Source organism: Mastomys coucha, chromosome X (assembly GCF_008632895.1).
Source record: "Mastomys coucha isolate ucsf_1 chromosome X, UCSF_Mcou_1, whole genome shotgun sequence".
NCBI classification, from domain to species: domain Eukaryota; kingdom Metazoa; phylum Chordata; class Mammalia; order Rodentia; family Muridae; genus Mastomys; species Mastomys coucha.
Window position 1 is genome coordinate 100,866,617 of NC_045030.1, and position 15,542 is coordinate 100,882,158.

The 15,542-nt window shown below is 41.9% G+C and overlaps 1 protein-coding gene across 1 annotated transcript in view; it reads left to right on the forward strand.

Annotated features, from left to right (window-relative positions):
* Nucleotides 1-14,608, forward strand: part of Dgat2l6 (diacylglycerol O-acyltransferase 2 like 6) — a 20,268-nt gene extending 5,660 nt beyond the window's left edge. The window contains exons 2-7 of the mRNA XM_031365567.1: nt 7,733-7,843; nt 8,414-8,484; nt 8,853-9,057; nt 10,440-10,614; nt 12,625-12,836; nt 13,267-14,608. Of these exons, the coding sequence (XP_031221427.1) occupies nt 7,733-7,843; nt 8,414-8,484; nt 8,853-9,057; nt 10,440-10,614; nt 12,625-12,836; nt 13,267-13,421 (929 nt within the window). The 3' untranslated portion in view covers nt 13,422-14,608. The remainder of the gene's footprint in view (nt 1-7,732; nt 7,844-8,413; nt 8,485-8,852; nt 9,058-10,439; nt 10,615-12,624; nt 12,837-13,266) is intronic.
* The last annotated feature ends 934 nt before the right edge of the window (nt 14,609-15,542 follow it).

The window sequence follows — 15,542 nt, forward strand, 5'->3', positions numbered from 1 at the left end:
TTTTTTGAGACAGGAGCTCATTTTAAAGCCCAGCTTCCCAAATACTGGGATGACAGACATGTATCATCATACTTGATTCCCATGGCAGCTTTCAAATTGGTTGGAGAAGCCATAGACTTGTTGAGCTTTCCATTCTTAGTCATATCACTCATGGAACCCCTTCACCCAACTTACTGCCTGAAGTTTCTCCTGTTCCCACAGGCACCTGAAATGAATGGGATCCTTACCATTCCTCTGCATGATATCTTTTCCTGACCTATGCCCTTTAGCATCAGCTCATCTCTGCAGCTTTCTTCCCAAAACCAACTCATTCTATGGCTCCTTGATGCACTTCAGCAGGTTAGGATGTTACTCAAAGACCGTATTGTTTCCAGAACATTCCTTGAACTCTTCCTTGCTCTGTTCCTCTACCCACTGGAGTTCATCTTGGGAGGTTATCTTCCACATAAAGCTGAGAGGTTCTGGAAGGAAGGAACTCTGCTTTCTGTGTATATTGGTATGAGTTAACACAGAGAAGTACTTAAAATAGCTCTTGTCACATAAAAAGTGTCAGACACTTGCTAGAGACCCAACAAATGTAATCTCTTGATTTTTTTCAAGTCTTGGCATGAAGATTTATATCTCCTTTGAGCCTTCGGTTCTTCATCTGTAAAGTGAGGATAATAAGTTATTAACTTATTATTATAATAAGATAATAGGCTATTACCTCCCAGGGCAGTGAGAAGATTAAATGAGATAATGCCCAGCGGAAGTCAAATGGCACTCTGTCATAAGCACTGTTCAGCACTCGCCATCCCAGATCATTGTTATTTCCACTTCCATATTTAGTCCCTTTACCTTTCTCTTCCTGTCTCCAACAATCTCCTCCTAGCTTTTAGCACAGAGATTTCCTAAGAGGTAGGCTCAGTCAATGCTTGTTCAATTCTTTTCTTCACTTCTACTCTGACAAGTAGTACTTAGCATTGATTTAGTTCCAATAAATAATCTAAAGAAGCGCAGACACTTCTTTTGGGAAAAAAAAAAAACTATCTACATTCTTGGATTTCTGAAAGCACTGAACCAACTGTCAATACTCAGACTTTGGCCATTGCCCTGAAGCATAATGTTTCCTCCTGGAAGGATCTTCAGCTAATACCGTTGTCGTTGTAGCCTGACATACACAAGAAGCCCACAGAAGACTTTTCCTTGTTGAGAATAAGGCCGCCAGTGTTTTCTTATCCTGTTAACTTTCACCTGCTACGTGGAGAATTTGGAAATCCACTTGATAGTGTACAGCTCTATGTAGCAACAGTTTATCATGAGCCATCACCCATGCCTGGCAATATGCTAATGGATATCTAATGGGGAGAGAGCCAGACAGATGTGGTACTAATTACACAAGGGAATATGATAAAACAGTAATAAACAGGAGCATAAGCATTATGTTGCAAGTGTCTAGAGATAGAGGGATGGGGCTGCATGGGAGAAACTTATTTAGTTAGGGAAAGGAGACATGTCAAAAATGCCCTCAAATTATTGAACATATGACATTTATCCTAAGATCTGAAAAGTGATTAAGAGCTAGCCAGGCCAACAGCTGAGGAAACAGCTTGCCAGGCAAAGAAGGCAGCATACACAAAAGCCCTGAGCTCAATGTCAGAATGGGCTGAAGGGCCTAAAACATAGCCAGGCACTGGATCACAAAGGGTCCTCTAGACTAAACTTAGGAGGCTGGGCTTCTTTCATAATGGACACTTTCCTAGCACATATGTAAACTCTGCCTTTGCTTCAGGCTCTGCTTCCCCAGTGCTACAGTTATAGGCATACACCATGCCCAGGCCATTTATTCTCATAACTCTCTATATTTATAGCAAAGTGAGAGCCAATAAGTGCTCACAAAGCCACAGGCATGCCTTTTTGACACATGTTCCTGTTATGTGCTACACAGAGACAAAACCATGTTTAAATGCACCGTACTGACTGCACCCAGATCCCAGTGAGAGTAGGAAGTTGGTTTCAAAGACAGTGATATTCACTTAGAGAGATAATGATGGCTCTGACCATCGGGTGGTAGCCTGAAAGGGCAGAGTAGAATCATTTGAACGATATTAGAACTGGTAGAAATCAGTTCTACTGATTCAAGAGAAGTCATAATTCTAATTTGGGGATTGTTGACAGTTGTATTATAGTCTCAAAAATATCTACAAATAAAAAATTTTAAAAGTAAAACAATGGATCTCTGGAGAGGGATCTGTGGATAAAGCACTTGCTGCACAGGCATATGAATTGAAGTTTGGATCTCCAGAATCCAAATAAAAGCCAGACAGATGTGTCAACTGCCTGTAATCCCAGCACTGGGGAAGCAGAGAAAGGAAATTCTGGAGTACACTGGCAAGCTAGGCTAGACATCACTGGATTCAGAGAGAAATCCTATGACCTATCAAGAAAGACAACTGACATCAACCTTTATGTGCCTTTATATGCACCCAGACACCTGTACAACCCACACATACTTGTACCTGTACATATGTATACACATGCATGCATAACACACACAAAGAAAGAAAGAGAGGGGGACAGAGAGAAACATTTACCTCTCCACAAACTAGGAATAGACAGGAACATTGTCAAGCTAAAAAAAAAATATGTACAGAATATGCCACAGTTAACTTCACTATACTTGATGAAGAAAGGCAGAACACAATCTCCAAGACTGGGAAAAGCATCTTCAGTACTTAGCACACTAAAAATTCTAGCTACTATGACAAGACACTAAAGGTTTGCAGATAGGATGATTACCCATAGAAAATCCTGAGAGATGTATTGGCTATTCATGCACTTGTATATTTTTGTTTGTTTTTTAGGCACTCAGCCAGCTGGAGTATGATGAATTCTAGGTCAAGGCTAGTCTAAACTGACTACACAGTGAGGTCTTATCTGAGGGGGGCAGACAGAGACAAAGAGAAGGGGAAGGAGGAAGGAAAGAAGAAATGAGGGGTCAAAATAAGAAGCAACTAAAAAATAGACATTTAAAATTCAACACCATTTTAAAATTCAACACCATTAAATACTTCCTCAAATCAAATACTTATAAATCCAACAAATTATGTTGATAAGCACCTACCTAAAGAAAACAATAAAGAATTCAAATAAGAAGGGACCTAAGTCAGACTTCAAAAGAACGAATCAGAAGCAGCCAGGTCCACTGACGACAGCACAAAGAAGGAGTAACAGGGATGGGCCATAGAGAAATGAAATAAAAATAGCAACAGAAGTGAAAGTTCATCTCATGAAGATAAAAATGAAATTACCAAATGGTTAACCAATGAACCAATGATAAAAGAAAATATTAAATGGAATTTAAAAATGAGGAGGAGACTTTAAAACTACCACCAAAGAAAAACAGATCTCAAGAGACCACTATGAAAAGTCTCACAAACAACAAATTGTATAACTTAAATGAAGTGGGTAAATCTCTAAACATCTACAACCTAGGAAGGATGAATCATAGAAGAACAGAAATACAAACATACCAACCCCAAAATGTGCACATACTAATAAAGAGCATAGACCCACTCAGTAATAAAAAAAACTTCTCAGTAAATCCAACCCCAGAACCACAGGGCAATGGCAATGTCACTGAATTCTAATACTCAAGAGTTGATCTCAGCATGTCTTTTTTTTTTCTTTTTGGTTTCTCTATGTATCCCTGGCTGTCCTGGAATTCACTCTGAAGACCTGGGTGGCCTCGAACTTGCAGAGATCCACTCACTGCCCCTGCATCCCAAGTGCTGGGACCAAAGGTGTGCAGCACAACCACCCAGTTGAACATTTCTTAAACTCTGCCCAAAAAGCTAAAAAAGAGAAGCCACCCAGCTCATTTACAAAGTCAGCATCACTCCGATAGCAGACTCAGGCAAGACTACTACAAGAAAAGTAGAAGGGCATATCCCTGATGAGCATGGAAACAACTAAAGCCAAGAGCACATCAAAAATATTTACCATGATCAAGTAAAATGTATCCCTTGGATGAAGATATGTGCAACTTCAACATATTAGAATCAGTAAATGCTAGTCACATTAAAACAAAGAAGAATAAAAATCACGATTGTCTCAATAACTACAGAAACCAGACATTGACAAAATTCAATATTCATTCAAGGTAAATTTTCTCACCAAATTGGATGTAGAAGGAATGTATCTCAACATCATGAAGGCCACATTTAAAAAGCCCACAGCTACAATCATACTTGATGAAAAATGAGATAATTCTTTCCAACTTTGATCATTTCTATTCAATGGAGTACTAGAATTCTTAGCTAGGGCAACTTAGAAAGAAAAAGAAATTAAAAAAATAAACTGAAAAAAGGGGAATTGTCTGTTAATAAATGACATGATCTTATCTAGAGAACACTCTACGGTTTCCAACAAAACACGGTTGGAAATAAGAGATAATGTGAAGCCTTCCAGGAGGTGGGTATAGCATTCAGTAGCCCAGGGCCTGCTTCCTGTCTCCCTAAAACCAAAGAGATTGTTAACCCAGAAGCCAGATGTGGACCCATAACACTGACTTGGGTTGGCCATCTAGCACTCCTACATCTTCTGTGACTTACCCATACCTGGATTCTATGCGGGATATCTGGGTGTTGCAAGACAGCTGCTGCTGTTTCACAACATTGTTGTATGGTAGCAACTGCTGTTTGCACATGACTTCTTCCTGTGAAGGCTGTGTAATCCAGGGCCTATGGATCTTGATTTGGCTGAGGTGAGGCTACCAAAATTTTCATATCAAAAGAAATGTGCTTGATACCACCACAGTTCAACAAAGAGGGAAGACGTGAAAAGTTTGCCTCTATCTGTCGTGCACAGATTTTGTTTGTGTTATATGTTGGAATGGGCTGAAAGGCAGCAGTAAATCACATTTTTAAATGTAGGAGTGGTGCTCCATCTCTTAGCAGGAGATGAACTATGATTAAAAGATTTATACTTTCAGCCTAGGAACAAAGCTCAGTAGCAGCGTGTGTTCATTCTCTCTCTCTCTCTCTCTCTCTCTCTCTCTCTCACACACACACACACACACACACACACACACAAATAATAAAAACGTTAGATCCTAAAGCAGAAATAACTCACTGTGTTTAAAGTGGATAACACAGAAATGCACACACACATACAAATAAATATAATTTTTTTAAAAAATTACTGTAAAAGGAATGTACAAATGCAAAAATGTCTGGCAAGTTACACTTCAGTAATGTGAAAAGCTTTTACACTGTAAAATACACACCTTGTTAATAGGAAAGTACTGACTGGAAGGAAAACTCGTAAAACCATCTGTAAACAAAGCACTTGCATGCAAAATGTTTTAGAATGCCCAGAAATCCATAACAAGAAAATATATAAACCAATTGAAAGTGAGCAAAAGAGTGGGACAAATTAGCGAATTCCTCCAATCTTGTGCTTGGGGGATGGAGCAAGAAGCTAAGAAGTATGGAGTCATCCTTAGATACATTACCCAGTTTGAGGGCAATCTGGACTTCATGAGACCCTCTCTCAACAACAATGAAGAAAGAAAGGAAAATGGACAAAAGATTTAAACAGACCTTTCATTCACGAAAATACACAGAGACCAAGTATGGTGGTAGGTGCCTATAATGATGACTACCCAAGAGGCTGAGGTGGAAGGATTACCTAGACTGTAGGCAAAGGTCAATATTAGCCTGAGTAACTTAACAGAAACTGCCTTGAAACTAAAAATAAATAAGCAGGTAAATAGATGAAAGGGACTTGGATGTAGCTCAGTGATAGGATGCTCACCTAGCATTTCCAAGACCCTAGATTCAGTTCCACTAGCACACAAAAAAAGAGGATACACAGGAGGCAAATAAATGAGCAGATAGAAAGCTAGTGAGCACCATCGCGTACGAGGATGAGTGACCACAGCACATCCATTTCAGTGACTTGGCCACCCTCACTGTGTGAACTGAATCGAGAGAGTGCATATATAAGACTCTTTCTTGATAATCTCTTACAAAATGTCTCTCACTGGAACATAAAAGATCTTGGACCCATGTGCTAGTGTCAATGGAAGTGTCACACACATGCACTGTTTTCTCCCTCTGTCACTTTCACTGTTCTCCCTCTTGAGATAGTCTCATGTATCCTACCCAGGCTAACCTCAACTTCATGATGTATCCAAAGATGTCCTTAAACTCCTGATCCTCCTGCTTCTACCTCTCAGTTGCTAAGATCACCAGTGTGCACAACAACACCAGCTCTGCTACTTTAAATCCCAAATTTGTGGTCAGAAAATAGTGGCAACATACAGGCATGGTCTGCTAAAGTCTACAAGACTGGAAACGGGACAAAGCGAAAGAATAGCTATCAAAAGAGGTGGTATGTGCCCTGGTTATTTCTAGCTTAAACATCATGAAAAAATAGGGAAGTTCACAAAACAGCAGAGGACTTTAGAGTCTGTATCAGAGGAACTGGCAGGATCTGGGGAGCTTGCCACTCGTTGTGAGAAGGAACATCAGCGGTAGTGTACTGTAGGAGTCAGAGAGGCATAGAAAATCTTCACCACATGGATATTTCAAAGAGCTGGAGAAAGGCTGTGCTCAGAGCCTCAACAGCAATGGTTGAAGGAGACACCAAAAACAAACCAACCAACCAACCAACCAAAAAAAAACACCAAAAAAACAAAAACCTTTCCTCTTCATACTGGGTGCTCAGCACTGAATTGAATAGCCCCAAGACATCATCCCAAATTCACCCCTTCTGTGTTGGTGTCTCTTTTTGTTGTTTTGTTTTGTTTTGTCTTTTTAGAGAAAGGGTTGTACTGTGTAGCTCCGGTTGTACTTAAACTCGTAGACCAGGCTGGCCTCAAACTCACAGACATCTGCCTGATTCCACCTCCCAAGTGCTGGGATTAAAGGCATGAGCCATGAAGCCTAACCTGTATTGATGTCCTGACAACATAAGGGCCTCTGTGAGGTGCAGTCTGGAGGTACCCAGAGCAAGTGTCCTAAGACTACATGCTGATTTAAAGTGGAACCCGTTACTGAGGAAGTAGCTCAGTAGTAGAGCACTTGTCTGTCATAAACAAGTCTTGGATTCCATCTTAGGAGAAATAAACAAATAAATAAAAAATCCTCACTGCTGTAAGTAATAACATGTTTGCATTTTGTAGTCAGCCATGTCTATTTGCTAAAAGAGTCACACTTCACCTATTCTGAATATTTTAGAATCCTTTTAAGGGGACAAAATAAAACACAGTGAAGCAGTTTCTAATATACATTTTCTTCTCAACATCAAACAGCCTGGACACTGCAGGTAGGCCTCTACCCTCAGAATGTATGGGGAATGTACCCTCAACAAAGCAAGGAGAGCCAACCTTTTATAAGGAACTTTCTGAACTGCCAGAGTGAGGATAATCAGCCACCAGGCCAGTGTGCCTTTTCCTCTTGCTAAGCAGCCCTGCCTTTTGACCCCAGCTAAAGGTCTACTCTGAGAAATTCATGCTTCTGCAGCCTCCTTGAACAAGATCTCAGACTTCAGGAGGACTCAGATCCCAGAACCCAGACAGTAGCCTGAACCAGAGCAAGAGATAGGCAACATCTGAGGGGAAAAGAGAAGGTTGCCAGATCAGCCGTGCTTGCTTCCTCAGTGTAGAGGCAGAGGTGAGGTGAGGTTGTGAGAAGTATATCAAGCCTTGAAAGTAACTGAAGGGCTTTTATGGGTTGTGTCTTCTCAGGAACTCTTGCCATCTTGGGTATACCCTATGTCCTGCTGTTCACTAGCTTATGGCCCTTGGCTGTGCTCTTCTTAGCCTGGGTTGCCTATGATTGGAACACCCACAATCAAGGTAAGAGATGGGAGCCGAATCGTGGCCCCATCTGTGCTAAAGGTGGAGTCATGGGAAGACAGGAGAGGGAGGTGGATAAAGAGAAGAGGAGAAGAGGGGAACAAAGGTCTCTGACTGGCTGCTCATGAAGCTTTAAGACTTAGAGTTCTGGGGGAGATAGAGGAGAGGAGGTGAGATGGCTCAGCAGTTAAGAGCACTGACTGCTCTTCCGAAGGTCCTGAGTTCAATTCCCAGCAACCACATGGTGGCTCACAATCATTTGTAATGGGGTCTGATACCCTATTCTGGTGTGTCTGAAGAGACCAATGGTAGTGTGCTCATATGCATAAATAAATAAATAAATCTTGGAAAAAAAAAGACTGACCTCTGTGAGCAGGTACCTCCAGCCTCAACTTATCTCCCTCTCACCTTGCTTGTTTTCTATTTGAGAGTTGGACTCAGGACATCTGAAATATAAGAAGGAGGATGCTTCTGTAGTTTGAGGAGCATCAGCCAACTTCTTTACCTCTGGGAGGGGTAGAAGGACTGGTGATGGCCCACTTGCCCTTCTTCTTTTTTCTCTGTGCACAGATGGTAGGCGTTCAGCTTGGGTACGAAACTGGACCCTCTGGAGGTATTTCCAAAGCTACTTCCCCATAAAGGTAACTAACTTTCTTCTGAATGCCCACCTTTCTTCTTGGATGCCTTTGCTCCTCAGTGCTTGACTTTCCACTTCCTACAAAGATCCATGGTTCAAGGGCTCTAATGGCCAGCAGTAAATGTGAAGGGCCTATCAGTGTAGTGTAGAACAGAAAACCAAAATAGATGTGCAAGTGGGGAGACAGATGAAAAATATCTTTTCCACAGTGGCAAATCCAGTCCAACATCTCTTACCACCATGATCCCTGGGTATCTCTGCGACAATAACATCCTAATGAACAAGGACATGGAGACTATCAGCTGGGCTCTGAGTTTTCACAACCTTTCTTCCTTCTGTCTGATCAGTCTTCCTTCAATCTTCCTCTAACAGCTGGTGAAGACCCATGACCTTTCTCCCAAACACAACTACATCATTCTCAGCCACCCCCATGGCGTGCTCAGTTATGGTGCCTTCATCAACTTTGCTACTGAGGCCACTGGCTTTTCCAGGGTTTTCCCTTCTATCACTCCCTTTTTAGCAACCTTGGAAGGGATCTTCTGGATCCCATTTGTGCGAGACTATGTGATGTCCCTGGGTAAGTACAATAAATCATCCTGTTCTGAAATTCAGCTCAAGATGCACACCCCAATAATCCTTGGCAGTCATTCTGTGATAGAAGGCTTGATTTATTTTTTTTCTAAAGAGTTCATTTAGTATCAGGAGTATGTGCCCAAGTATCAGATTCTTCACAAAGTATGAGAAGCAGTTCAGTTGAGCAGCAAGGGACATTACAGGCATTCATAAGTTTCCAGGATCCCTGAAAAAAAAAAAGGTAGTCAGAAGACTAAGTGTAGAAATGGAAAGCAGCTATTAAAATCCACATATTAAGCATGAGTTCAGAGGAAATCATGCCAGAGTCTGGGATGCCAATTGGCTTCTTTCAGGGGTGTGCGTGTGTGTGTGTGTGTGTGTGTGTGTGTGTGTGTGTGTGTGTGTGCTCTCATTTCAAGGCATCTTAAAGATATTGTAAAGTCTCTCATACCGGGTACATAAAACCTTGGTCTATGTCCTGCATCTCCGGGGAACCCCTTCATCCTTGTTTAAGATGCCAAATGATAAAGGAGAATCATACATCAGAATTCAGAATAATTTCCTAGTGCCAGGCTCCAAACCAGGGCATTGTGACAGATTTCCTTCTCTCTGGATGAATATTCATCTTTCTAGACATCTGAAAACAACTGAAGAAAAACTAAAAGGTAAGATGAATTTATCTTGAGAGAAATCTCAGAGGACATTTCAGCTCCCCTCTTAGGTTGGTATGACCATGTAAGAAGGGTTTCTTTTGATGGCTAGACATTGGATGAAAATTCTACCACCCCAGTAGAGAATGGAAGATAATGTTAAGGCAAAAAAAAAAAAAAATAGGATTCCAAAGAGATGAATGTCTGTGGCCTTCATTGAACCACAGGATTCAATACATATTCCATTGTTCATCTACATTTGTTTGATTTAGTCTGCCGGATCACCCAAAATCCTAGTCAATGGATTCTTTTGGCAGCTTGATCTTAGGGAAGAAGCACACTAGCAGCGGCTAGCATGATCAGCCTCAGAGGAGATAGCACTGAGGGTTTTCCAGAATGCTCAGCCTGAACAGAGAGAAAAGTAGCTCTACAGTCTGTGGATAAAAATGGAAAGGATCAACTAAAAGCCTGTTCATCTGAAGAACAGGGGACTATGAATGAAAGCAGACAGAGAAAATCAGTATAGCCCTGACTATAGACACCTTGAATCCTACCAAGGCAGGCAAGCAACTGCCACTAATGATACTTTTTCAGGTTAGGGTTAACCCAAGATGCAAAAAGAAAGGCAGAAAGTGGTGACTGCCTCCACCGTCCACCACAAAGAGCCTGGTGGAACTCTTCTCCTAAACTCAGGGCAAGTTCATCTTATCCACCACGTGACACTTTGGTTTCACAGGTATTTGTCCAGTGAGTGAGATGGCCCTGAAATACAAGCTGACCCAGAGAGACTCAGGCAATGCTGTGATCATTGTGCCAGGTGGAGCTACTGAATCGCTCTTGTGCCGCCCAGGAGTCTCCACGGTCTACCTCAAAAAACGCCAAGGTTTTGTGAAGCTAGCACTGAAGACAGGGTGGGTCTCTAGGTTCAGGGATTCCGTTATCAGGGTGCCTTGGGCCATCTGTAGCTCTAGCCACAATGGTACCCTCTCTGGGAAGCCTAGATACCTCCCCCACTCTTTACTCTGGTTATTCCCTTTTTATCCTTCATATTATGCCTCAGGGATGAGGGGTGGACCTCTAGACATTTTGGTGGGTACTTTTAGATCTTGAAGCTAAGGAAAGAAGAGCAGAAGAAGGTCCATTAGTCTGGAACTCTGAGCAAGAGTGGCTTTGTTTTTGTATTTATTCACTCACTGGGAGTCCCTGAGAACTCCCAACGGTGAGGTGATGAAGGCACTTGGCTGGGTGCTCATGGAATAGGTGCTCAGAGGATGCCCCTAGAGAGTGTTTACAGCAGCTGTCAAATACCTACTGTGTGTCAGGCTTAGCACAGGACAGTGGAATACAAGAATACATGATACCTGGTGCTTGTGGACTCACAATCTAAGATAGATGACAAATCCATGCACATATCATAAAAAAAAAAAACATATGTAGAATCTAGCTATTCACCACCTCAACTGCCATCTTCATGGTCTAAATACCTAACATCTCTCTACTGGATCATTACAATACTTGGAACTTTATTTCTCTCCATGCTTCCCTCACCTCCAAGATTCTATTCCCAGTTGTAGCTAGAATGATCCTGGTACCCATGAGTCAAGTTGTATATCATGTCTCAAAATGTTCCAATGACTCCCATGCCACACAGAGCAAAGGATAAAAGAACCTGGTCTTCACCACCTCCCTGCCTTCACTCCTCACTAATTTCCCCAGCCTTCTCACTCACTGCTAGGAAACAACATGAATGTGGAAAGGTTTTTCATCCTTTGCCTTTACTGATATATCCACATGGCCTAAATCAGTGCTGGGACATAAAAAGAACCCAAGGCAAGTTTGTTGGGTAAATGAATTATGATAAAGGAGAAATATACAAAATACTTGGGAGCACCAATGTATGGAAAGACTTTGGTTTCATCAGAGAGTGACATCTGAACTTTGCTAAAGTTAAAATATAAGTAGGAGTTGCCAATCAGATCAAAATGGGAAAAAGAGCCAGGCATTGTGGCACATGCCTGGAATCCCCCCTACTCTAGAGTCTAAAGAAGGAAGACTACAAGTTCAAAACCAGCCTGGACAAGTTGGCAAGATCACATCTCCAGCTAAAAACGTTTGCAGGTCTGGGTATCGTCTTAGTGATAAAGAGCTTATCTGGCATGTGCAAGGCTCTGGGTTGAATCCCCAGCGCCTCAAAAAACAAAACAGTAAACAAACAAATTAAGGTAAAAACTCAAGCATTCAATGAGGGATATGATATATGCAGCACCAGACCAGACCAGACCAGACCCTAGGAATTCAAAGAGAACTGTCAGGATTTTCACTATTGATTGGCCAGACAGGTAAGAAGATGACTATAAGGCAGGGCCTGGAGGTGGGAAAGCAGGACATGGGGAAGAAATAGCTGAGGGATAACAAACCTACACTGGGGAATCTGGGTGATCAAGGATTTCTTTAAGATGTGGTTAGAACATAATACTGAAAGGCAAAATAGAATTTGCCACATAAAGAGGGAGGAGCCAGAGAGAATAGAACATATAGGCAGGGACAAGAGAGGACTTGGCACACTTAGTATGGTTAAGTAGTGGGGAAGCTGGACTCATGGGGAGGGCTAGGACACTGAGCTCATGCTAAGCAGTGAGGGGTGCAGTGAGGAGCAAATATGCATGCCCAGTTTGGGGAGATCACGTTGGATGCTGAATGAAGGTGCTACATCTCCTGGGCTAGCTTCCTTCTTCCTATCATGGGGAGCAGCCACACTGAAGTTCCATTGGAGAAATGAAACATGAGGCTGGGGATGTCAGGGTACTTGAAATACTGTTGTATTGTTGGGAGGTTGGGGAAACTTCCCACCACAGAAAGAGTGTTCCTGGGGGAGATTTTGCATTAATGAAGAGCTTATATTACTGTCCTTGTCTTTGCAGGGCATATCTTGTCCCTTCTTACGTCTTTGGTGAGAATGAGGCTCACAAACAAGAGATCTTCCCTGAAGGCACATGGCTAAGGTTCTTCCAAAAAAACTTCCAGAAAATTGGCAAACGTATCCTAGGCATAAATTTCTGTACTTTTCATGGCAGAGGCCTCACTAGGGGATCCTGGGGCTTTTTGCCTTTCAACCATCCCATTACCACTGTTGGTGAGCTTTCTACTTTTTCTAGGCCACTCAAGTTCTTGGTCTCCTATCCCAAGTCATCAATCCCAGGCAATCTGGCTCACAAGCAGGGTACACTAAGGGAATTGTGACAGGTGTGGCTGAAAGCAGGATGGGAAGAACAACCAAACACTTGGGACCATTCACGGGTGGGACAGAGCTCACCAGATGTCATAGGAGCATCATTATTTAAATACATTCACTCAGCTCTTCCCTGTGCTTGCTTTTATTCTCTGGAGTATTGGTGAGACTGAAGCAAGCATAGAATGAGAGCCAGGACATAGCTGGAACAAGAGGGAAAGAATGAAGGGAGGGGAACGGCCCCAAGTACTGTTAGAAAGCACCCTCCTACTAAGGTGTGAGTAGAGTTGTTGGGATGGGGATTCTGACACTTGTCTCTGCTCCTTCTCTGTAGTTGGAGAACCCTTGCCAGTCCCCAAGATCCCTGATCCTGACAAGGAGACTGTGGCAAAGTACTTTGAACTTTACATCAGTGCCCTATGCAAGCTGTTTGACCAACACAAAGCTGAATATGGCTTCTCCAAGACCCAGAAGTTGACAATTATATGACTCAAAATCTCTGTAACCAAAGCTCAGATACACAAGGGGTCCAGGTGAAGCCACATGGAAGGAGGAATTTGGGGAGAGACAGATTTTAAAGATGTGAAGAGATACCAACCAAGCCAGGAATGCTTACCAAATTGACAATCCAGCAACTGAATCTCCACCCAAGTAGCCAAGACAGATTTGAGTTAACGGGAGACCTTTACTGGTGAGGGGGTATCTCTGTCACATGTTGTGTTTTATGACAATAAGCCAAGTCATTCTCATCAAATTCCCAGTAAAAGTAATGAGAAGACAAAGTATTCTGTACCCCTTCCCCACAAACCTTAGTGACATCGTTAGTATTTAGGTTTAAGCTTAGCAGCTTTACTTAGAACAAAGCTGGTTTGAATACTCCAAGCCAGGACTAGGTAAACTGGGGGTCCTGAACTGTAGCTTTCTAATTCAAACAGACAAAACTCCATCAGTTATGCTAGCATTTCAGATGACAATGCTGTCACCTTGTTTCACCCACAAATGTAAAACTCTAGAATAAACCTCTGTGCAACTCCTTCCTAGTTACCCCATGGTTCTGCTTATGTGCAGGCAACCTATTTCTTTCTGTCAGCCTTCCTTTATGCTTCTCCATATAAAGAGTAAGGGGATGGAAGCACAGCTGCTTCACAGGGGAGCAGAAATCCAGCAACTGACCCACATATGCACAGAGCAGCTGCTTCTTCTGATCCCACAAATACCACCCTGGGCCAGAATGGAGGAGGTGAAAAGAATGTTCAACAGCGATATGTCAAATTGATGTCAAATTCCTACTATGTGCCTCTCAACATGACATTTTATTCACAACCTTTGGCCTGGTATTAAAACCAGCCCAATGATACTGTACTCACTGTCACCCCTATTTAGCAGTAGCTAGAGTCCTTAGAAGTTAAGTAACTTGTCCAAAGCCATATAATTTTGTATACAATGAGCATTCAAACCCATGTCTTACTAATTCCACATCAAATTTTTCTCCAACACACGCACACACACTCACACACACACACATTAAAATGCAGTAATTAAAAGACAACTGTAAATTGGTGATATGCTTTGTAATATGAACACTGTGAGGAAGGAAGATCATGAGTTTAAGGCAAACATGTGACTTAATGAGGGGGCCCTGATTCAAAGCAAAAGCAATAAAAAATATAGACAAAGATGTAAATGGATATTTCTCACAAAAAGATACACAAATGAGAAAGTCTTCAACATCATTAATCATTGAAAAATGCAAACGAATATCACCATGAAAGCATTTCATATCTAGAATGATAAAAATGACATATTAACTAATTTTAGAGATATATGGATATCGGAATTCTTGAGTATTGCTTATAGAAATAGAAAATGGTGAAACCACTTTGGAAAAGTACTGACAGTCTTCAAAAAGTTAAACATAGAATTACCATATATGCTGTGTGGTTTTACTTCAACTTGACACAAGCTAAAGTCATTTTTGAGGAGGTAACCTTAATTGAGAAAATGCCCCCACCAAACTGGCCTATGGGCAAGTCTGTGCTGCACTTTCTTTTTTTGTTTTTATTGGTTTTTCCGAGACAGGTTTTCTCTGTGTAGCTCTGGCTGTCCTGGAACTCACTCTGTAGAGCAGGCTGGCCTCGAACTCAGAAATCTGCCTGCCTTTGCCTCCCAAATGCTGGGATCATAGGCGTACGCCACCACCGCCCAGCTGTGCTGCACTTTCTTGATTGATGGTTGAAGTGGGAGGACCCAGCTAACTGTGAGTGTTACCATCTCTGGGCTGGTGGTCCTTGGGTGCTATAAGAAAGCATGTTGAGCAAACTATACTGAAATCACAGTTTAAAATGGTGAAGTTTTAAAGTCTTAAAGCCCATATGTAGCTTCTTTTATTCTCCATTAAAAATATTTGGCCTTATTGAGAAGGACTTCATTATGTAGTTCTGAACCCATTGATCTTTGTGACTTAGCCTCCCATAAAATGGTGAATCTTGTGTTATATGAATTCTGTTTCAAAGGAAGGGGGCTGGTTAAGAAAAGGTATTACTAGGGGATGGAGCTCAGTAGAAGAGTGCTTGACTAGTTTAATGATGTTCTGGGTTCAGTCCCAGTTAG